The sequence below is a fragment of the Lipomyces tetrasporus genome, assembly GCF_029532465.1.
Source record: "Lipomyces tetrasporus strain NRRL Y-64009 chromosome Unknown POJ06scaffold_13, whole genome shotgun sequence".
Lineage (NCBI taxonomy): Eukaryota > Fungi > Ascomycota > Lipomycetes > Lipomycetales > Lipomycetaceae > Lipomyces > Lipomyces tetrasporus.
Genome location: NW_026611608.1, coordinates 398,610 through 418,231, shown reverse-complemented (window position 1 = coordinate 418,231; position 19,622 = coordinate 398,610). Strand labels below are relative to the sequence as shown.

Below are 19,622 nucleotides of genomic sequence, written 5' to 3'. Positions count from 1 at the left end.
CGCGCTGTCCGTCCGGTTCATTCCGAGGCCACGAACAGCAATTCCGGCTCAGCATCATTATTGCCTCGGCTGCGCCTGATGACAGGCTAATCGTCACCATGTAGACGGACCTCCGAGATCTTCGAATCACGCGCACACAAACCAGAAACCGACCACTCTTACATAAATAGAATTGTGATGTGTTCGCAAATCTGACACCAAAAAAGTAGTCTTCGCACTGTATTTTAGTTAATAAACTCGCACCAGGAACTATTACCCTCATGGGGTTAGGGGCAGGGCCCATGGTGATTATGATGCATCGTCATAACTAAATAAAGTATCTTCAACAGGGTACTCGACTTTTGGTAGATGCGAGATCCTATTCGGGTTGTGCATGCCAATTTTCGTACAGGTGGTTAACGATGCAATTATGAAAACTGTGGATTCAAGGTACTTGCACTTGTTTAATCCGAGTGAGGCGGCTTTGAGCATTGACATTCACCATGCATTTTTACGTGTTATACATAATAAACCAATTGCAAATAAATCTACAATGACAATCACAGTAAACTCCATTTAACCCAGCAAATATTGTCTCAAATTCGTACGAAACCGGCTAATATCACGCGTCCAAACCCTGCTCGTCAATCGCACAGTTGGGATGTACAACATACAATGTTTGCTCCATTGCTTGTCCATTCTCATCAGGGAATCCCTCACCCCTCAAACTCATCAAGATACTGTTCTTCTCCATCTTCTTGACCACCTTGCGAACAAGTTCCCGCTCAGATGCAAACTCCTCCTCGGTCTGGATGTCGTCCTCGCGCTGCTCGAGGTACCATTGCGTGAGCTCCTCGAGTGTGACACCCTCCCGGCCCTCTGACTCGGCCAGACTCACCCGTCGGACAAGAATATTCACAATAGAGATGTACCTATCGTAGCTGATCTTTTGTTTCTCACCGTGAGGTCTTGTGGCTGTCTCTCGGTCCAGTTGCCGCTGCTTCTCGAGATTGATTGCAGCGGCCATTTCAACGTCAGGCATGCCTCCATCCTTTGGCGTATCGTCATCCTCATCCTCATCCTCATTGTCATCGTCGACCTCGACATCGTCCTTTTCGACGTGGATAATCGACTGCCGCAGCAGGTTATACGCCTCTCTAACAAATGCAGGCGTAATCTCATCCACGCAATTGGCCCGCGCAATCGCCTCCGACAGACGAATCATGCTCTCAAGCTGACGCACAGTGATTCTGTACGAATTGCGACCGAGACCTTGTGCGTCATCCGCACGCAGTTCTTTGTACCTCTCAATCATGTACTCCCGTGCCTCACGTGTCATCTTCGGCTTGAATGTGCGCGCGTAGCGGATATATCTCTGCAGTTGCTCGGTTGAGAATGGCGGCTGGATAGCTTCGTCCCGTTTCATGTGCACATCAATTATGTACGACGCAAGCTGAGCATCGACGCGTTCATTGCAGTCGTCTAAAACAACGAAGAATAAATCAAAACGAGACATGATAGGCGCTGACATGTTGATGTTTGCCCGTAATGATACCTTGCGGTTGTACCTTCCGCCGACCGGGTTGGCGGCAGCGAGGATGGACGTTCGTGCGTTGAGCGTGGCGTGAATGCCGGCCTTGGCTATGGAGATGGTTTGCTGTTCCATAGCTTCGTGAATGGCGACCTGGTCGGATATATCCATCTTATCGAATTCATCGATAGCGCATATACCGTTGTCAGCTAACATGAGTGCTCCGGCCTCGATTGTAAATTCGCCGGTCTCTTCGTCCTTGACGACAGCGGCAGTCAGACCAGCTGCAGAAGAGGCCTTGCCAGAAGTGTACACTGTTCGCGGAAGGATGCTGCACACATACTTGAGGAATTGAGACTTGGAAGTTGACGGATCTCCTACGATACAAATGTTGATATCACCACGCAAATGAATGCCCTCTGGAGTAACCTTGTGCACGCCGCCCATGAGCTGAAGCAAAATTCCCTTTTTGATAATCTCGTGGCCCCAAATCGATGGGGCGATAGAGTCGACCAGGTTGAGATAGACACGATCAGAGTGGACCATGGTCTTGAGGTCGTCGACTTCATCCTGAGTCAAATTATTCAGGAACTCTTCCTGCTCTTCATCACCCTGATCAGGGTCGCCACGAACGTCAGCCTTGCCGGAATCCTTAGCATCCGCAGCAGTCACCATGCAGGCAAGAAATGCGAGACGATATGTGAGATCCCGAACACCAAGCGCTTTGAGGCCGGAAACGCCTGAAGTGAGTCCTTCCGCGCTGCGAGGGGCGTTGCGTCCTTCTCGGGTCGCCTCTGGTTTGACGCCGGGAAGGCCAAGTTGAGTGACATCGGGAATGACGATGAGTGTACCCGTAATCACAATCTTGTCTCCGGCCTTTGCGCGCTCGACGATTTCGCCTCTGAGGATGACATCCAATCTACTCTAATTAGTACAACCAGAATCTGGGACAAGAGTTTGTTGAAACACTCACGTTCTTGGCATCGAACCAGTAGGAATCTCGCTTGAGTTCTCTTGGATCCTAACCTTCTGCCAATCCGCAAACGAGCTATTCGGAATGTTTAAACTCCAGGAAGATCGATTCTGGCAGGTGTCGTTAGGACATATGGTGGGCTCCGTGTATTTAAACATCTGTTCAACATTGTCGACGACAGCATGGCACTCATCGCAGGTGAAACTGCCCTTGTACAGTTCCGGTCTGACTTCCGAGGTACGGGTGACGGTACCCGAGATTGAAATAAGGCACCCAACGCGGTCAGTTCGGAGGTCACGAATGCGCTGGACAAGAGGTAGATTGAAAAACGCGATTTGGAAGAGTTTCTCTTTTGATTTATTCTTTGAGGCTGTGCTGGATGAGGTATTTCTGTTGCCCTGCGAAAGGGACACATTAGATCCGTGTCCCGAGAAGACCATGGTAGGTTCGTATTTGGCGACCAGCTTGTGCAGAGCACGCAGAAGGAAAGGCTGGAATCGATAGTACTGCTCCGTGATCGCCTGCGCGAGGACACCGCCATGCACACTGGCCAGATGAGCAAAATCGACATAGAGCGTGCTCTTGTCCTCAATCCTCAACTCTCTAATCAACCTGATGTAATACCGTTCCCCCTGTTCTGCGTCGCCATTCGCAATCTCAGACGCTGGGTCGATAAAACTCTCTAGAAACTCGCCAAATGTCTCACCCACCTCCTCTCCGGTCTTGTCGACGACTTTGGGAATTGCTCGGTCTAGCTTTCTAGGACGGTCCTCGAGCTCGGTATGGTCTGTTTCCATGCCTTCGTCTTCGTCACCGGCTTGCGAGGCCGGTCCGGTGGGGTCACTACGGATGCCGGTTGATGGAGTGTAGGGCCGGCCCCGAGAACGGGGTGTTGCGGGTGCGAATGGATCGGACGCCAGCACAGCGAGATGATCGACTTCTGATGCCATCTTTCGACTTTGTATTATTCGTGGCTATATTTCCACAGACCGAAACGGCGAGATAGAGTGGAATGTGGGCGCTGGGTGTGAAGATGTGAGAGCGATTCTGATGAGTGTGGCCGCAGCGTTAGCCCCTTGATTGATGAGGACGCGTCGCGTCGAAACTTTAATTAAAGTCGCGTCGTGACGCGTCGCTTCGCGCGTTCAATTAAACTTCCCAATTTGTGCAGAGCGTCGATCGCCCCTTCGTGTAATATGTCTCGTAGTTGCGTTGTACGTAGCAGACAAAATCGGTCTGAAGTATCCAAGTCTTAGTTGTAGTTCTAATAACTTTGTAAGACATAAATTCCACGCCAAAAACAAGCTGCAATGGCCACTTGCCAATTCCGTTAACATTATCACAACACTGGCAAAAGCGATATATATATATATAGATATATTGCAGCACATTCACGTCGTTCGGATTAGCTTTAACAGACATTTAGAAGCCTACAGATTGTGTATGGTTCTCCAAAATGAGTCTTGTTCTATTACATGTATATAGGTAGACAGTTAACTGATTGCAAAATTCGATTGAAATTTGAAAATATTTAAAGTATATCATCGGATATGTTATCGGAAAGCAGAGAGGATTGGAACAATCTTTCATATATCTCTTCCAGCATTTTCCCTCAGTACTTGTATAGAACTCTCGTTACAGCTTCTGCATACACCTGCTCAGATTCAGAACACCAACGTTGGGGTCTCGACTTGCTCTCTCTGATCTCCAGTCGTACAGACAAACATTCTCTGTGATTGTACCAGCGCAAGTGAGCGGGCGAGGAGTGTGACATTCTCGTTCGACCCCAAGGCTCTGCGCTATTGTGAGCGATCAGTGCACGATTCCGACTGTATCGAGGATTCATGCAGCCTTCATTGCCCGTGGCCTTCTTCCACCTGTGAGATAGCCCTAATCCCAAATTTCGCAGCTTGCGAATAAAAGTTTCGGTGCAGCGAACGATGAGTGGACAGTTGAGCTCGATATTTTTGATGACGCCGTCAAACTCGACAACACGCTCAAAACAGTTTTGGCAGTTCTTCAATATTTATGGTCAATGCGGAGGTAATCGATGGTCAATAGTGATATTTCTAGACAAACTTTCATCAGCACCCTTGTCTGCGTACGCTATTGGGCTGCTACCGATAGAAATACAACTGTCGCCTGTGGTGATTGTTTGATAGCACGCCAATATTCTTGTAGATATATTGTCTTTCGGAATATCATTACTCGAAACACTTGATACCAACAAAGCAGAAATGTAGGATCGAATTGGGGTTGAAATAGACGCAGCTGCTTTAATGTGAGGGGAGAGCTTGCAATAAGTTTGAGAGTATTGCTGGCGATGTATAGAAGTCACCCCGAGCGCAACGGAAATCAAGCTAAGCCCAAACCCCACGTCCAAGTTTTCACCCCAGCGCTGTTGCGATCTGACGTTTCCCGACGATCATTCGACATCCATAGAAATAAATGGAATTTCAGAACACGCCATAATGTTTAAGAAGTAAGTACTACAGCTTCCAACTGACTGACTGATCTACGAGCTGATGCAGATCGGCTAACTTCAGACAGATTCAATTCCAAGGACGACATTCATTCTCGGACAAATGTGAAGTCGTCCGTGCAGCGGGGATTAAAGTCGAAATTAATCGAGCAGTTTCCTAAGTTAGATCATGTTATTGATGAGATTATTCCCAAGAAGGGACAATTGGTGGTTATTAAATGGTGTGTTGTGCATCGTTAAGCTCAATGCAGTGGGGCTAACGAAAGCAGCACGGATAGACTGTCGTTATATGCGATGGACAACGAGGTGCTCTTCTACCAACAGTTTGATGATCCATTCGTTCCCAGCTTGAGGCTAGTTCACAAATGTACGAATGATATCGGGCCGCCATTTGGGTCAGGCCAGGGATAATACTAACTGGCATCAGTTCCTGAATATTTTCCATCGGTCAAGGTGGATCGGGGTGCTATTAAGTTCATATTGTCTGGTGCAAATATTATGGTAAGTTTAATATACGTGGATGACATAGACTATGTAACTTACAGGCTCCAGTGCCCGGGCCTGACATCGAAGGGCGCAGCACTACCGGATGAGAATTTTCCAGCGGGAACAGTTGTCGCGATCTTTGCGGAAGGCAAAGAGACAGCACTGGCAGTTGGGAAACTGACTATGGATACAGACGAGATCAAGAAGGTCAACAAGGGGATGGGCATTGAAGTGGGCACGTATCTAGGAGACGGATTGGTAAGTGCATCGTGCTGTTACAAAAGGTTAGGCTGACATCATTTTGTGTAGTGGTCACTGGAGTTAGAATGACCGGAGCGATGTGGATGTGTCCTTTTATTGTATTAGTAGAAACCTAACGAGGTGAGGACTTGCTAGTGTTTGTTCCAAACTGTACATACAAATATTTGTCATCGTGAAAGTAAGGTGGAGAAGAAATGTACAATTAATGCAAATCCACGACTAAAACTACATATTCGCGGACGCTTTGCCGACATCAATCGACGATCCCGAGCGATTGCGATCGGACATTGCGACACCGAATGGGTGTGTTCCGTGTTGTGTCATCGAATAAGGGGAGCTATTGATCTGTGATTACTTACTATTACCAATTTGCAGTTCACAATAACCAAACACATCCGATGTCCTACAGAGCTTATTGGGGCCACGACTCTGCCCCGCTGGGACACATGACCGCGAGTAGGAGTATAGCATCGCACGGGTTGAGTGTCCAGATAGATTGTGTGCCCGCAGGAGTCGGCGAGTTAATTCATTAAGATTTCAAGAGTCCATGCCAGTATGAGGTATCGACCATCATCTCTGGCAGTGCTAGTGCGCAGTCAACGCGCCATCTCCTAGGTAATGAATGGTTGGTGGCTTATGCGATTTGCGGACAAAGCCGAGCAGTAAGTCGAGGCCTCTGGAGTAGTAAGCTTTAGTTTTCGACGAATGCGGTCAGTCGATCCCCTCAGCTGGGAGTTTCTGCATGGGCGATAGATAGATAGTCTTCAGGGGCGGCCTGATAGCGATAACGAGTCACTGCCCAACTGACATCACGTCACGGCGGACCCTGGACAAATGACATGTGTGTCATCGCGACCCGTGCCGCATTCACTGAGCTGCCCAACACACTGGCCGGGTCAGGCCTTACTGGAGAAGGAAGCGCAGCATCGTACCCAAGTCGGATCGACACCAGCGTCACCGACCGTCTCTTCCCCGTGACAAACTATGTTTACATGTACTGCCCGCACATATCGCGGTTTGTTTGCTACTCTTTCCCGATCGTCTCCTCGTCCCTTCCATACAACGCACGTTCTGACCGCTTATAGTCCATGGTAGATGTCTGCAAACTCGAGAAATTACTGAGCCTCCGCGGCAGGCGCTCGTCGTCTGTCCGTTTCGTCACTTCAGTCCCTGCCTCACGTCGATCTTAGGGTATGTATAAGTTCTTAAGTGTATACTCACATGTAATTATATTAACTCTCGCAGATACATAATGTTCAGCAGACTCTTTGGACGTTCCTACTCCTCAACATCCGCCCAGGGAAAGCAGTCCTCGCCCGAGACTTCGTCAGCAATACCGCCCCGCCTATCTGGTTTGCATTGCGATCCCAAACATTCGCCATCTTTTGTATCAGCTTCACCAGAACTTCTCCACCATCTGCGTGATATCGTCCTTCCAGCGCCACTGCCACAAGATGCGTTTGATCCAGCGCGCCATATGCGCATCGTTGTCGCCCAAGATCCGTTCAGCCACAGTGCGCGAAGTCCGCTGTTTGACTCGCATCTCTCACGGGATCCGCGGACTCTAAGGAGAAATGCATTTGGGAGCTGTTCGTCCACGGACAGTGCTGAAGCTGGAAGCTACTTCAGCACAACATCAGATGGAAGCGCCTCGTCCCTGGCGACACAAGAGCCATCGCTTTTGCCAGGACCACCACCTGAATCTCCTTCGTTCTACCGACTCGTCGACTATATGTTTGGGAGCGTCCCAATGTCATACAAAGGTGCAAGCGTAAAGATGCGCTCGCTAAATACCACGGAGTCGTCAGACCGCAGGTCGTTTCTTGTCACAAAGCTCTTCTCCGTCAGTGCCCGTGAGGGTCCTAAAGTCAGCTATTCGTCTAGCGCAGCAATTCCAGACGGCGTGCCTGTCTATCCAAAGATATACGTCGAGTCGGAATCTCAATCGTCATTCACCCGTCTTGATTCTAATTCCAGCTTTCTCCCAGCAGAACACGAATGGGAACCCACTCCTGCTCCAGGAGACTCACTCCCTTTTGCACGCAGTAAGGGCTTGTTCTTTGCAATCGGAGTTATAATCTCCATTCCACGTGACTACCCATCTCTGCTTTCTGCAAATTGGACCGCATTTTTGCGCGCCCTGGATGAGTTTGCCAGAGTTGTGCATGCCGAGCTCCAAAGTGCCGTACTGAGTCAGGCTGCTCAAGTGCGGCAGTGCGGCAGTACCATGGGCGGATTTTCTATCCCTGTTACCGTACAGCAACTCCGTCTATCACCACTGACTGCCAATGAGAGCGTGCGTGCGTCGGCATTGCGATTTACTACAAGGTTTGCGTCGGGACTGAGTGCCCCACGTGTTAGGTGTGGAATCTCAAAGTGGGACGTCTGGCGCGAAGAGGCTCGTCGACTGGATGACTTTCTGTCTAGCTCTGAGAATGGTTGCTCTACTTACCTAGAAGCGGTTCTTGCGTCATTCTTGGGTGCGGACACAGACTGGCTCGAAACCTTTGGTTTTGTGAATCCTCTATTTGAAGGCTGGAGACACAAGGCCATTAAGATTCCACCGACAAGGACGATTGTGGCAGGCGATAATAACACTGCCCAACGCATTTTATATCTTCTTGCTGCATTCTTACCAGCAGGTACTAGTAGGACTCCATCTGTTCTGCATAAGTCGTCGCCTGCCGCTTCACCAGGACCAGGAGCTCTTGCCTCTCACAAGGTCAGCAGAGGTGCGCTTGACATTCCTGGTGGTCGACAGTCACTCTCTGTGTCGATGCCTCTCTATGACTCGCATTCGAATCTACATGTTTCATCTTCGGTAACGTCGTACATCTCATCTATATGGTCACAGCCATCGTCCGTTCCAACTGCCCTTACGCCGTCCAACATGTCAGCCAAAGATGGATCTGCAATCTCGTCAGACGCCTCGATATCCGACGCTGTGTCTTACTCCTCATCCTCAGCAGAGCTCGATATCGACACGGACTTCTTTGGGCCATGGGACGACGTATTGGGTTCGCCCATTTCCATCGGAGGTGGATCAGGGTTGCTACCAGGGAACATGACAATGACGCCATCATATGACATCCGGCCACGATGTAGCGTTACACCCGGCTCCGGGTCGGGAGAAGCAATTCTAGACGTGGCAATTCCACCTAGGTATGCTGACTTGCGAGTACCATCTCTCGCGATATCAGTTAACAAAGGACGGCCATCGTCGGGAGTCAAGTTTGATTTGCCACAGCCCACATCAACGTCAATCTCGGCATCGTTGTCATCAGTGGATAACACGGGTATCTCGTCCTTCTTTCATCCCGAATTTAAACTGCAGGCGTGTACGTCGATTGAAGAAGACGCGAGTCTTGTCCTACGGGCCATTATAGAAGACGCCGAGTATGGTCAGGTACCAATTACACTAAATGCATGGACGGTGGTGTCGCGTGCACTTGTTATCGATGTCGATGCTAAGAGTGTCATGGTGTGGAATTTGCTGCGACGCCTGTCGGACGACGGTTGCACACTCCTGCAACAGGTGGTAAAAACTATGCCTGTATGCGGTGAGTGCAACCTAGCAAGGATGTGGGTTGATGGACGACTTTCGCAAGAGTCCACGCCTTCATATAGCCAGAACTTGGCAGATAGAGAAATAGTCGAGCGGGTCCTTAGTGAAATAGTCGATGCTTCTGGTACGCAGGATCTGCGAATGGGAATCAATCAAATGATGCTGGGACCAGTTATACGGGACTCAGCAGTTTAAATTTTTTTTTTCAGTTATTAAGTCATGCATGGATCATTATATAATCATGGGGAAGGTGTTCTTGCATTTGTAGGTGTTGCATTTGCGTTTTAATGTATCTAGGCTTTTTATTCTATACGTTAAGCATTTTTATTTGGACGGTGCGGATGAGTAATTCGGGAATTATAATGGCGGAGGTTTACAGGTATATTTAGATACATCAGGTAGTAATTGCCCTCCTAAAAATAATAACTTATGCAACTTTGTGACGTTACTCGAGTTGTGATTTTCAGCTCGACCGAGTGCTTAGGGTTAGGGATATGTTTCCCTCTATCCCAAATGTTCGCCCGATAGGAATACAACCGACTGAGCGCCGTTAAGTTGTATCCTCTAAGACAAATCGATCGAGATTTACCAATTCGTTTGCGTCCTCCAAACAGGCATCGAATATCACCATTCTAATCAGAAGCAATAGCAATGCCAGCTGATCCACTAAATCCTGGTGGGCTTATTCCTACGCCTGCTGAATCACCTGCCGCGCTGTCCCTGATATCGTCCCTGAAACTGATCCCCCATATCGAAGGCGGTTACTTTGTCGAAACAGACCGGAGCAAGGACACGATCCCTAATCCGTTCGCTACAGAATCGACTGAGGCTAGTGATTCCACGCGCACTTTCTCGACGCTCATTTACTATTTGCTGACGCCACATACACCTATCGGCCGGTTCCATAGGAATAAATCGCGGACGATACATCTACTTCACAAGGGCCGTGCCACGTACGTTTTAATCCACCCAGACGGCAATGTGGAGACGTTTGTCGTGGGGCAGAATGTTGCGGCTGGCGAAAACCTGCAGTGGATTGTCGAAGGCGGTGATTATAAGGCGAGTTTTGTACGACCGGAGGATGGTGAGTGTTTGATTAGCGAGGTATGTGTAATCAAGACTAGCGAAAGCGAGGCTAAGTTAAGATATAGGTTGTTATCCCCGGATTTGAGTACACAGATCATAATTTCATGGCGTCGAGGGAGGAGTTGGTCTCTCTTGTCGGCGAGGAAACAGCCAAAGAGTGGGAATGGCTATTGCGGAAGGACTAACCGCGTCGATCACTATAAGACTGAAATAGACAATTCGGATCGATGGTCCTATTAGCCATTGCCCAGAATACACTTTGACAATAAGTAGCACATATTTTTCATGCGTCAATACGCCGTACCCAAATCAAACCAAAGTGATTATTATTGTGACTCGATCGAATAGTTTGACAAGTATTAATGATTCTGTCACGATTAGCCTCATATTACTTGTAATACGTTGGCTATGGTCGTTGTGCCTATACCCGCTGTGGTTGATGGTACGACTGGTACTGATATGATCCAGCACCGGGCCCTTGTCCCATTGGCATCGGAGCGTACTGCTGATTCTGGAAATGCCCGGTCAAATGAGACTGCTGCTGCTGTGGCGATTGGGCGCTAATAGTGTTTAGTTGGTCTGCTGAGGTTGCTTGCTCGTATGGGCATATTGTGCAATGAAGTGCCTTTAGCGTTATAAGTCTTGTGTGATTTGCCCATCGCTCCTATCAGTTCACATACCTCACCCCAACTGGTTGGAATGATTGGGATAAAACAGAACGTAAAAAATGCTCTCTTTTTAATGGCGATCACTGCCAACGTGTCAATGCAATCATATTTCAAGTCACTGCGTGCGGTAATCTATCTTACAGCTTATGTTATGACTGTTTGGTTGTTAGTACTAGTACCTGGACGTGCACTAGGGACTCACCATCGGGGGCAATATAATCGCAGGTTTTCGTAGCCTGGCAGAGGCTTGTTGTAATTCGTGCCTGTTTCGTAGTTAGCTAAATCGAAGAGCAGGGCGCACAGATCCAATATCACCATGACAGTACTCACCTCCGCACACGAAAAACAGCGGAATGAAGTCCATATTGGCAAAATGGGGGAGCAGTTGCTAGCGTTTATCCGTCCGATATAATTGATGTCCACGAGCGACGAAACGAAGTGTCCGTCCGGGGGATCTGGGCTAGCAAGCAAATGATCTCCTAATGCTCGTTATGGAGAAGCCAAAGGCAATGCGCGTTTCCAGCTGGTATATACTGCGCCAATGAGCCTTTCCAGTTTAGAATCTGCCGGAAGCACTGTGTCTGTCTATAACGATATGCCAGCCGAGGCAGTGCAAGCACATGACGTCATCGGCTGGGAAAATCTTGTTTCATGAGGAAAGGAGTTGATGCGGTTGTATGTTCCATCATATTTGACAACTGAAATACACAAATTCAAGTCTAGATGACACTAAATGACACTAATAATGGCGATGTAACTACAAGGTTATCAAAAGAACATAAATCAAACAACCATGACAGAGGCACAACAACTCCATTTCCATCAATACGTCAAATAATAATTATGCGCGCCATTGACCTCCGGTGGACATCAACACCAGCTTTTTCTTTTGCTTCCTCTTCTTGCCCAAAGAAGAGGCAGTGGAGCTGGCGCTGTCCTCCGTCGTAATCTGTTCGTACAGCTTGTCGTCGTCCCAAGCGCTCCACGAATCATCATTACTCACGGGCTCATCATGCACACCTAGCACGTCACCAACGCGAGAAAATGACACTGCAGGCGTACCCCATACTGTAGTGCGAGCCTCAGGCGATGCCGATGGTGTAGTGCCAATTTCCGGAGACGATGGGGACAGCGTCGGCCACGCGGAGCTGTCGCTTATCGGTGACCCCTGAAGTAATTCCGGGAATTGTTCGAAATTTCCGAAATCATCATAGATTCCAACGTCACCAAAGGACGAATCTATACCCGAACGATGCGATCCAATTGTATTATGATTCCTGTATCGAGCATCTTCCTCTTCCTTCAACGCTTTTTGTCGCGCGCGTTCTTCCTTCGCATCCTTATCGCGTCGCTGCTTCTGCCGTTTCTCCAGGTCCTCTGCGAACTGTTCAAGGACCTCTGGCTTCACGACATCTGTCCAGTCGCACTCGAGAATACTGATAGGACATCCGGCCGGTAGATGTGCCAAGTACTTGTTCCGCTTACGAAAATCGTCATCGGCCACCTGATCGCTGATGATATGCTCCACTCGTACTAGCACTGTCGACGGAAAAGCAGCAAAAGAACCAAACGCTGTCTTTAAAATGCGGATATCGAGTGGTGCTAAGAAGCAATTCGTTGCGTCTCGCGGTTGATAGAAATAATACGGAGAATCAGACGAGCTAGAACTCGAGTCTCGGAAATTTGTGGATCGCGAGCGACTTGTTGATGAACCGGACCGAAGAGAAGAAGGCGATGAAGAATTCGCGACAGATGAATGTCCCGTGCTACTAAGATACTGCTCCGGAACAGATTCATCAAGATCCTCGACTTGACCAGAACCCTTCTTGTCTCTTCGTCGGCTACGCTCAGACGGCGTCGACGACCCTGTGCTGCGTTTGGGCGCGTTGCCCATTCCCTTGACGCCCTCCATAGTGTCAAATATTCGCTCGATGGCCTTATGAGTCCATTCTCCATCTTCGCCAAAGACTGCTCCATCTTCTTGCTCCATAAACTCAAGCTCCCGAATTTCGCGCTCAAATTCCTCCATGAGGTATTCTTCGGTACCCCTCATTATTCTGGCATAGTGCTTAACCTCCGCAGCAAAGTGCCACGGAATGTCAGACGTGTTCAAAGGTCGCTCGCCACCGTCACGGGGCAATGCGAGAATACTTCCAGGCCTTCTCATCACTAATCGCAATACCACATCCTTTCCTACTTCTGGTACTCCCGATTCGTCACATGGATAATCCATCCACTTTACAGGCTTAGCATCACTCAACGATACATTCTCCAAGCACAGTGGGCAAATGTTCCGCTTCTTCTTGGACTTGGCACCATCGTCCACGTTCGCCGGAGACGGCATCTCGGAGTCAAGCATTCGCATCAAGCACGGCAGGCAGAAGATGTGGCCACATCTCGCCATTCGTGAAGCAACCGGATTGTCAGTTAGGCAGATAGGACAGCTACTTGTTTGCGTGTGCTTGGACACTAGCACTTGGACAATGAGGTGCCACGGAATCACCACATCAGGGTCTAGAGCCTGTACTGCGTAGTCGCCGCTTGGATGAACGACGAATCGAAAATTCGCATTGACAAAATGCGCTTTGTCTGTTGAATATGATCCATATTTCTGCCACGACGGCGGATTGTGCCGCCGGTGAGCTGTCGGCCCTCTCGGTGGCAACGAGAAATTCAGTAGATGCGATATCGACACTTGATTCCGACGATTGCGTGACGGCGTGAGAAAATACTAAAGAACGCGAGTCAGACACAACTAGTACGCCTTCTATGTTAACAGCGGAAAACCGCATACCTGTTCGGCCAAGGCGCCTTCGGAGTCAGGAAAGCCGTCACTCATAGTAACTGTTGGCTTATAGTTATGGCTGCTCTTGCGTGTGCTCTTGTGCTGCGGTCTTTGGGATTGACTGTTTCGCGAAGTAGCAACAGTGGACAAGGAGCCGCCTGTCCTGCGCGACGTGCTCTTTGGTAGCGTATCATTACCTGTAGAAACCGCCGCAGCGGGCGTCGACGGGGATGCGAACGAGGAAGCGTTCGTCGAAAGGCCCAACTTCGTGGAGCTTGCCATGCTAGCCGACGGATGGAATGTAGGTACGTTCGGATTGAATTTGGTGGACATGCCGCCGTAATCTCCTGCGAGACAGGGAAACGATGGGATGGCGAAGTCAAACAACCGTCAGGACACGCCACGCGTAACGGAAGCAGAAAGAATCCTCTTCAGCAGGCGTGCGTCGTCAGAGGATAAAGCAGATGGATCGGTTGGTGAGGCGACGCGACGTCTGCTTCGAGACCACTCGCTGGTCGTGGTCGTGAGTGCTGGCGGGGGGAGGGGGCGATTGTGGATGTTGGCGACGGCTGCCTGCGGAGCGATGTGACTGATTCGTGTACCCAACATATACCCTAACCCTTTCCTCCCAGCGGCGAACTCTGGCCGCAATCCCGATGTATATGTATATGAATATATACATACATATGAGAGGCCAGCTTCTTGGAGCTGGCCGTTGTTGCTTGTAACCCATGGCAGGGCGTAACCACCAGACATTTTTGTTGTATTTCTTGCTAACTTTGTATCTCTGGTCGGCCGTCTAATACAAGTAAGTATGCATTCCTGTCGGGTAAATTGGATAACCCTAACCTTCTCGTGCAATAGGTCCAATCCGACGTCATTTTGTCATCAATGTTAGCCTCAGACGTACACAGTCTTCATGCGTACGTGATCTCGGTTCGACAAATATTTACAACACAGTTACGAAGCGATTGTCTATTGAATACAGATAGCCCCTTCAGCTACTCGGGAGGTGGCCGGTCATATGAGTCTGCAGTCGCTCTTCAAGTCGCTCTTGGCTTTCCTTCTGCTGAGCTTCCTTGTCATCCTTCTTGGACGTGCGATATTTCCTCTGGTCCTGATATATATTGCCCTCAGAAAGTATCGAGCGTCAAGAGCCGTCAGATTTTACTCCAAGGCACGGAAACCGCTACGCCGTCCAGTCATTCGCGAATACATGGGTCCAACACAGATTACCCGGCTACCTGTAGAGATATTAACGGAGGTCGCCGTCTATCTCTCAGTCCGAGATCTGTGTGCGTTAGAACGTTCCTGTCGAGCAATAAGAGAGATTGTGGTCGACGACGAACTATGGGAAGCAAAAGTGGTTGTCGAATTTGGTCGGCAAAGCTACCGATTCTGCAAACAACTAAGAGAGAGGGCGCCGGAATACCCGTGGAAAGCGCTATACGCTGCGATGGGTCTGCAGTGGAAATTTTTCTGCGCTGATGAAGGCTGGGGTGTAATATGGCGTCAACCTCATTATTGGAAGATTCAAAGCTGTCCAGAGTCAGAATTTGGGAAAACTTTGAACTTAAACAGAAGGAGCGTTTGGTGGTTACATGTGTTTCGAAACATCCGCATTGCACCAGGAGTGTACAGGCTTGTATGGGCTCTTCATATCTTACCTACCGCTAGTGGAATTGCGAGCGTCGAATTCACAGTCAGGATAGCGGAAGAAGGCAAAAACGATGAGAAAGGACGACCAGAGAGGATGCTGCTTTCAAGCACCACAATGGGCAATGATGTTGTAAAAGCAATTCAGACGTATGATGGCTGGGTGGAAGTAGAAATGGCAGAGTTTAGTATTCCACGTGCGACTGAGGTGATTGACAATGATTGGCGGACCATTCTAGTTGAAGTTCGAGAAACTGGTCATAGTTCCAAGTCAGGATTGGTGAGCAGCTATTGATATCTATGTACGAGTTTGTCTACTAAAGCTATCTTCTAGAATCTGGACTATGTTCGATTAGAACGAGTCGACGGTCAAGATCCTTTCACAGGCATACAAATTATCCCTTACCCCGAGCGTAACAACGTGCTGAGGTTGTCCGACAATGCTGCGCTGTTGCTCTCCTCTAGTGGGGGCCGAGCTCCGACCTTAACCTCCGCCGCATCTTCGCATTCGTGGACGTTAGCTGATGTAGTACGGGACCTGAGGTGGCATGTTAACAAGTTTGAGGAGAGCTCTGGGCTAGTGTACTAGGAGCGTTGCATTGCCCTGCTGTGTGATACGAGCAGTCGCAAGGATAGAGTGTGGTTAAAGTGCAGACGCATATATCAGTCTTCGTCAATGAACTGCCCTGCAGAGTTGACGGATCATCTCAGATAGTGGTTCGAACTATTTAATGTTACGCACAATGTTTATTTCCCATTCATGCGTTGTATAACAAGACCTTACTGACATTCCCGCCACGGAAATGCCCATGAACAAACACATGTGCAATTTATTGTACAGATAATGTCCCTACTCATCTCTAGCCCATAGCTCTCGTCTCTTTTGCCTGTGTATCCGTGAAGTTCTCTTGAACAAGCCCCATCTAGATTTAATCGTTGCCAATCGTCGCTCCATGTCCAACTTGCGCGATTCCGGTGCCTCAGCAACCATTCCGACGAAGAACTGTGAACATCCATACTTCTTCGCGAGAGCTTTTCTGGTCCATCTATACGGTTGCGCTGTTCGTAGTTGTTTCATCTCTTCAAGCTGCTCTCGAGTCAAATGATATTTCTTGTCTTTCGTTTCTCGTAACGGTGGTGGGAGGACTGGTAATGCCTCAGCAGTTGCTACCAGTCGCCGTTCGGAGGCGGGTAAAAATATGTCCGGGGTCTCGAAAGGTGACGGCATACTAGGTGGCGGATTATACGAAAGGCCGGGTGGAAGAATTGGCACAGCCTTATTGGCAGATGATATCGGATTGTACTTTGTAGGATATGGGACACTAAACTTCCTGGGATCTTTCAGTCGAGTGACTTTCGTGCTACCAGTCGAGGTATACCGGACAGCTGACGTCGAGATTATTGTGGTGCCGATACACGCGGGCGCGGTACTGCGACATGTCTGAAAGCCGTTACATAGCAGTGATGGTATCCTTAGAGATCTCATTTTGACAGTTAAAAGAATAATGCATCGAGATTCGCAAAGGCGATATTGATATGTACGCTGGCCGAAATTTGAGATTTTCTGGGTGACACTTTGTCACTTTGACTAGAGGTCTAATTTCTGCTGCAGATATGCCACAAAGACCAATTGTCGGATTGGCGTCGTGACTGCTTTTCTAGGGCTTGCCAGTTGACAGGCTCAAAACGCAACCTCATGTAATCCAATCTCTCTCTAGGCACAGGATTCATCACCGCAATTCCGCTCTGATCTGGTACAGCTCGTCAACAGGACCTCGACAACACAGAAATGGCAACCAAACAGACGAGGTCGGCGTTGACAGACGTCGTCACTCGTGAATACACCATTCACCTTCACAAGCGTGTATGTTCGATTGTATCTGACTGGAGTTGAAGGTGCATATAATATTAGAAGATGGACATGCTGACGGTCATGATGATTGTAGCTTCACGGAGTGCAGTTCAAGAAGCGCGCTCCCACTGCTGTAAAGGAAATTAAGGAGTTTGCTTACAAACACATGGTGAGTAATTCAAGCCGATTATGGTGGATAGAATATGTCCCAGAGTTCGTGGCTAAAGTTGGTTAAATAAGGGCACGAAGGATGTTCGCCTCGACCCGCAGTTGAACAAGGAGATCTGGAAGCAGGGTATCAAACATGTGCCATACAGACTGCGTCTACGCATTTCCCGGAAGCGTAACGACGAGGAGAAGGCTAAGGAGCCATTGTTCTCTTATGTTCAGGCAGTCAGTGTTTCGTCATTCAAGGGCCTGCAAACCCAGGTTGTCGAAGAGTCATAGAGGGAGGGGAGATAAGTGCTAATAAGTTGGGTTCGCATTATTGTATATTTGTCTTATTAGGAGAATAAAAGTTTCGGTCGTGCGATATTTTTGCCATAATCAACCTCGACAACTGTATCGGCCAGTGAGACAGGCCCAAGGAGATCTCAGTATCTCAAGAAATTGAAAGCTGGTTGGTCGGCGGTTAGGTATTGGGGGAATGGATCGGAAGTTGTCAAGCAAATAGTTCATCTCGTAGAAAAGGCATGGTAAATGTGAGCCGTCGGGAAGACGCTTTGCAAATGGTATAGACCAAATACGAATGTGTATTTGATCTAGGGAAGATTCCTCCAGCAGTGATGGATCACGCGGAGTTTAGGCCGCAAAAGCCGTTCCTGAGTAACTCCTAACCCCGCTAGTTATTTAATTCATCATTTGTAACACGAGTGCACGCCATAATTCATGCAGCCAATTTCTCATCAGTAGGGCAGTGCAACAAATCTGAAATGGCCTTTAAAGCGCGCGTTATTCTCGGTGAGATTATTGGCTAAGCGATCTACATTTTTCAATTCATCTAACACAATTGTAGGTTGTATGACCTTCGGACCTGCACACACAGCCACAGCCAGAATTACCAGTTTGGAAGAGACGAAAGTCATATTCAAGTATTTCAAGGACCACGGCTACGATGAGATCGATACGGCCCGCGTATACACCGACGGCGAACAGGAGGCGTGGACCGCCGCCGCTGGCTACAGGTCAGATTATGGTTTCAACATCGCGACTAAATGCTATCCGAACCAGGCTGGCATGCACTCTGCGTCCGAGCTACCGAAGTATCTCAACAAATCTCTGGCTGAGTTGAAGACCGATTCAGTCGATATCTTCTATCTCCATGCTCCCGACCGCAGCGTGCCGTTCTTGGAGACTTTGCAGACAGTTGATAAGCTCCACAAGGAGGGTAAGTTCAAGATTTTCGGTATATCAAACTATACCGCGTACGAAGTAGCCGAACTGGTCACTCTCGCTAGAGATCATGGCCTAGTTCAGCCGACTTTGTATCAAGCCCGTTACAATGCAATTACTCGCAACATCGAGGACGAGCTCATCCCCGCATTGCGGCATTATGGATTGGATATCGTCATCTACAATCCACTTGCTGGAGGATTATTTTCTGGGAAGTACAACAACTTGACCGGTGTGCCCGACAGCGGACGATTTTCCGCAAAATCCCAGCAGGGCGAGACGTACCGCTCCAGATACTTCAGAGATGTGTACTGGGATGCATTGGATCTTATTCAACCAATTGCGGAGAAATACAGTCTCACAATGCTGGAGATCGCCTTGCGCTGGATAGTCCATCACAGTGAGTTGAAGTTAGGACCTGCAAACGGACTAACAGGAGATGGCATTATTATTGGAGTCAGCTCGCTGAAGCAGATGGAAGACGACCTTAGTGGTATTGAAAAGGGACCCCTGCCACAGGAGGTGATCGAGTCCCTAGACAGGGCTTGGAAGATAGTGAAGTCTGATGTGACCCCGTACTGGCACGGACAGCTAGTGTATAAGTACTAGAAGTAGAAGTATGTGATTGGGAACATGTCTATAACAATGGGATAAAGTAAACTTCTGCCATATATACAAAGGCCTGCCGGCGTCCGGCAGATATTTCTGCTGACAATTCTAGATAACGGTGTAAAGTTTAGTCTCATGCAAGGTAAACTCAAAGCTTCGCTTCGCCAATAGGGGCCGGTACTGGGTGGGGGTTTAACTCAAGTTGCCTGCAACTGGTACAGTAGTCGCTTCTGCTTCACTTTCCACCTCTCTGTTATAGCACTAGAGCCTGCGAAATTGCTTCGCCATCTGCATCTT

At 48.7% G+C, this 19,622-nt stretch overlaps 10 protein-coding genes across 10 annotated transcripts; 6 read left to right on the top strand and 4 right to left on the bottom strand.

Annotated features, from left to right (window-relative positions):
- Positions 1 to 470: 470 nt before the first annotated feature.
- Positions 471 to 3,516, bottom strand: POJ06DRAFT_263282 (MCM2/3/5 family-domain-containing protein). The gene is made up of 2 exons (XM_056188850.1): positions 2,484 to 3,516; positions 471 to 2,429 (listed from the first exon to the last, which is right to left on the bottom strand). The coding sequence occupies exons 1-2, from the start codon at positions 3,431 to 3,433 to the stop codon at positions 602 to 604; spliced, it is 2,778 nt and encodes a 925-aa protein (XP_056040187.1). The 5' UTR covers positions 3,434 to 3,516; the 3' UTR covers positions 471 to 601.
- Positions 3,517 to 4,954: 1,438 nt separating this feature from the next.
- On the top strand, positions 4,955 to 5,781 carry POJ06DRAFT_271760 (PUA-like domain-containing protein; the record flags this gene model as incomplete). The annotated part of the gene is made up of 6 exons (XM_056189520.1): positions 4,955 to 4,965; positions 5,034 to 5,186; positions 5,235 to 5,332; positions 5,393 to 5,466; positions 5,518 to 5,709; positions 5,761 to 5,781. 6 exons carry the CDS (start codon positions 4,955 to 4,957, stop codon positions 5,779 to 5,781), a joined length of 549 nt encoding a protein of 182 aa, XP_056040186.1.
- An 805-nt stretch (positions 5,782 to 6,586) lies between these two features.
- Positions 6,587 to 9,685, top strand: POJ06DRAFT_278865 (uncharacterized protein). The gene is made up of 2 exons (XM_056189772.1): positions 6,587 to 6,903; positions 6,958 to 9,685. The coding sequence occupies exon 2, from the start codon at positions 6,965 to 6,967 to the stop codon at positions 9,470 to 9,472; it is 2,508 nt and encodes an 835-aa protein (XP_056040185.1). The 5' UTR covers positions 6,587 to 6,903; positions 6,958 to 6,964; the 3' UTR covers positions 9,473 to 9,685.
- Positions 9,686 to 9,928: 243 nt separating this feature from the next.
- Positions 9,929 to 10,548, top strand: POJ06DRAFT_241382 (RmlC-like cupin domain-containing protein; the record flags this gene model as incomplete). The annotated part of the gene is made up of 2 exons (XM_056186132.1): positions 9,929 to 10,381; positions 10,429 to 10,548. The coding sequence occupies 2 exons, from the start codon at positions 9,929 to 9,931 to the stop codon at positions 10,546 to 10,548; spliced, it is 573 nt and encodes a 190-aa protein (XP_056040184.1).
- Positions 10,549 to 10,693: 145 nt separating this feature from the next.
- On the bottom strand, positions 10,694 to 11,657 carry POJ06DRAFT_43404 (uncharacterized protein). The gene is made up of 5 exons (XM_056191022.1): positions 11,362 to 11,657; positions 11,234 to 11,294; positions 11,173 to 11,186; positions 11,044 to 11,114; positions 10,694 to 10,988 (listed from the first exon to the last, which is right to left on the bottom strand). Exons 1-5 carry the CDS (start codon positions 11,393 to 11,395, stop codon positions 10,785 to 10,787), a joined length of 384 nt encoding a protein of 127 aa, XP_056040183.1. The 5' UTR covers positions 11,396 to 11,657; the 3' UTR covers positions 10,694 to 10,784.
- Positions 11,658 to 11,699: 42 nt separating this feature from the next.
- On the bottom strand, positions 11,700 to 14,360 carry POJ06DRAFT_216186 (uncharacterized protein). Its single transcript, XM_056185534.1, has 2 exons — positions 13,826 to 14,360; positions 11,700 to 13,762 (listed from the first exon to the last, which is right to left on the bottom strand). The coding sequence occupies exons 1-2, from the start codon at positions 14,147 to 14,149 to the stop codon at positions 11,873 to 11,875; spliced, it is 2,214 nt and encodes a 737-aa protein (XP_056040182.1). The 5' UTR covers positions 14,150 to 14,360; the 3' UTR covers positions 11,700 to 11,872.
- Positions 14,361 to 14,526: 166 nt separating this feature from the next.
- POJ06DRAFT_263261 (uncharacterized protein) lies at positions 14,527 to 16,219 on the top strand. Its single transcript, XM_056188849.1, has 3 exons — positions 14,527 to 14,624; positions 14,681 to 15,752; positions 15,807 to 16,219. The coding sequence occupies exons 2-3, from the start codon at positions 14,841 to 14,843 to the stop codon at positions 16,059 to 16,061; spliced, it is 1,167 nt and encodes a 388-aa protein (XP_056040181.1). The 5' UTR covers positions 14,527 to 14,624; positions 14,681 to 14,840; the 3' UTR covers positions 16,062 to 16,219.
- On the bottom strand, positions 16,220 to 17,015 carry POJ06DRAFT_263260 (mitochondrial ribosomal protein subunit L20-domain-containing protein). The gene has a single exon (XM_056188848.1). The coding sequence runs from the start codon at positions 16,956 to 16,958 to the stop codon at positions 16,323 to 16,325; it is 636 nt and encodes a 211-aa protein (XP_056040180.1). The 5' UTR covers positions 16,959 to 17,015; the 3' UTR covers positions 16,220 to 16,322.
- Positions 17,016 to 17,261: 246 nt separating this feature from the next.
- On the top strand, positions 17,262 to 17,771 carry POJ06DRAFT_241377 (ribosomal protein L31e-domain-containing protein; the record flags this gene model as incomplete). Its single annotated transcript, XM_056186131.1, has 3 exons — positions 17,262 to 17,336; positions 17,419 to 17,493; positions 17,565 to 17,771. The coding sequence occupies 3 exons, from the start codon at positions 17,262 to 17,264 to the stop codon at positions 17,769 to 17,771; spliced, it is 357 nt and encodes a 118-aa protein (XP_056040179.1).
- A 485-nt stretch (positions 17,772 to 18,256) lies between these two features.
- Positions 18,257 to 19,325, top strand: POJ06DRAFT_241376 (NADP-dependent oxidoreductase domain-containing protein; the record flags this gene model as incomplete). The annotated part of the gene is made up of 2 exons (XM_056186130.1): positions 18,257 to 18,284; positions 18,340 to 19,325. 2 exons carry the CDS (start codon positions 18,257 to 18,259, stop codon positions 19,323 to 19,325), a joined length of 1,014 nt encoding a protein of 337 aa, XP_056040178.1.
- Between the last annotated feature and the right edge of the window lie 297 nt (positions 19,326 to 19,622).

Excerpts from the sequence above, each read along its gene's own strand:
- POJ06DRAFT_263261 (XM_056188849.1), top strand. The coding sequence starts at position 14,841 with ATGAGTCTGCAGTCGCTCTTCAAGTCGCTCTTGGCTTTCCTTCTGCTG. Across the intron at positions 15,753-15,806 it reads ATAGTTCCAAGTCAGGATTG|AATCTGGACTATGTTCGATT; the intron begins GTGAGCAGCTAT and ends GCTATCTTCTAG.
- POJ06DRAFT_278865 (XM_056189772.1), top strand. The coding sequence starts at position 6,965 with ATGTTCAGCAGACTCTTTGGACGTTCCTACTCCTCAACATCCGCCCAG.
- POJ06DRAFT_43404 (XM_056191022.1), bottom strand. The coding sequence starts at position 11,395 with ATGGACTTCATTCCGCTGTTTTTCGTGTGCGGAG. Across the intron at positions 11,295-11,361 it reads GCTGTTTTTCGTGTGCGGAG|GCACGAATTACAACAAGCCT; the intron begins GTGAGTACTGTC and ends ACTACGAAACAG. Across the intron at positions 10,989-11,043 it reads TTCCAACCAGTTGGGGTGAG|GCACTTCATTGCACAATATG; the intron begins GTATGTGAACTG and ends ATAACGCTAAAG.
- POJ06DRAFT_216186 (XM_056185534.1), bottom strand. The coding sequence starts at position 14,149 with ATGTCCACCAAATTCAATCCGAACGTACCTACATTCCATCCGTCGGCT. Across the intron at positions 13,763-13,825 it reads AAGGCGCCTTGGCCGAACAG|TATTTTCTCACGCCGTCACG; the intron begins GTATGCGGTTTT and ends CGCGTTCTTTAG.
- POJ06DRAFT_263260 (XM_056188848.1), bottom strand. The coding sequence starts at position 16,958 with ATGAGATCTCTAAGGATACCATCACTGCTATGTAACGGCTTTCAGACA.
- POJ06DRAFT_263282 (XM_056188850.1), bottom strand. The coding sequence starts at position 3,433 with ATGGCATCAGAAGTCGATCATCTCGCTGTGCTGGCGTCCGATCCATTC. Across the intron at positions 2,430-2,483 it reads ACTGGTTCGATGCCAAGAAC|ATTGGATGTCATCCTCAGAG; the intron begins GTGAGTGTTTCA and ends TAATTAGAGTAG.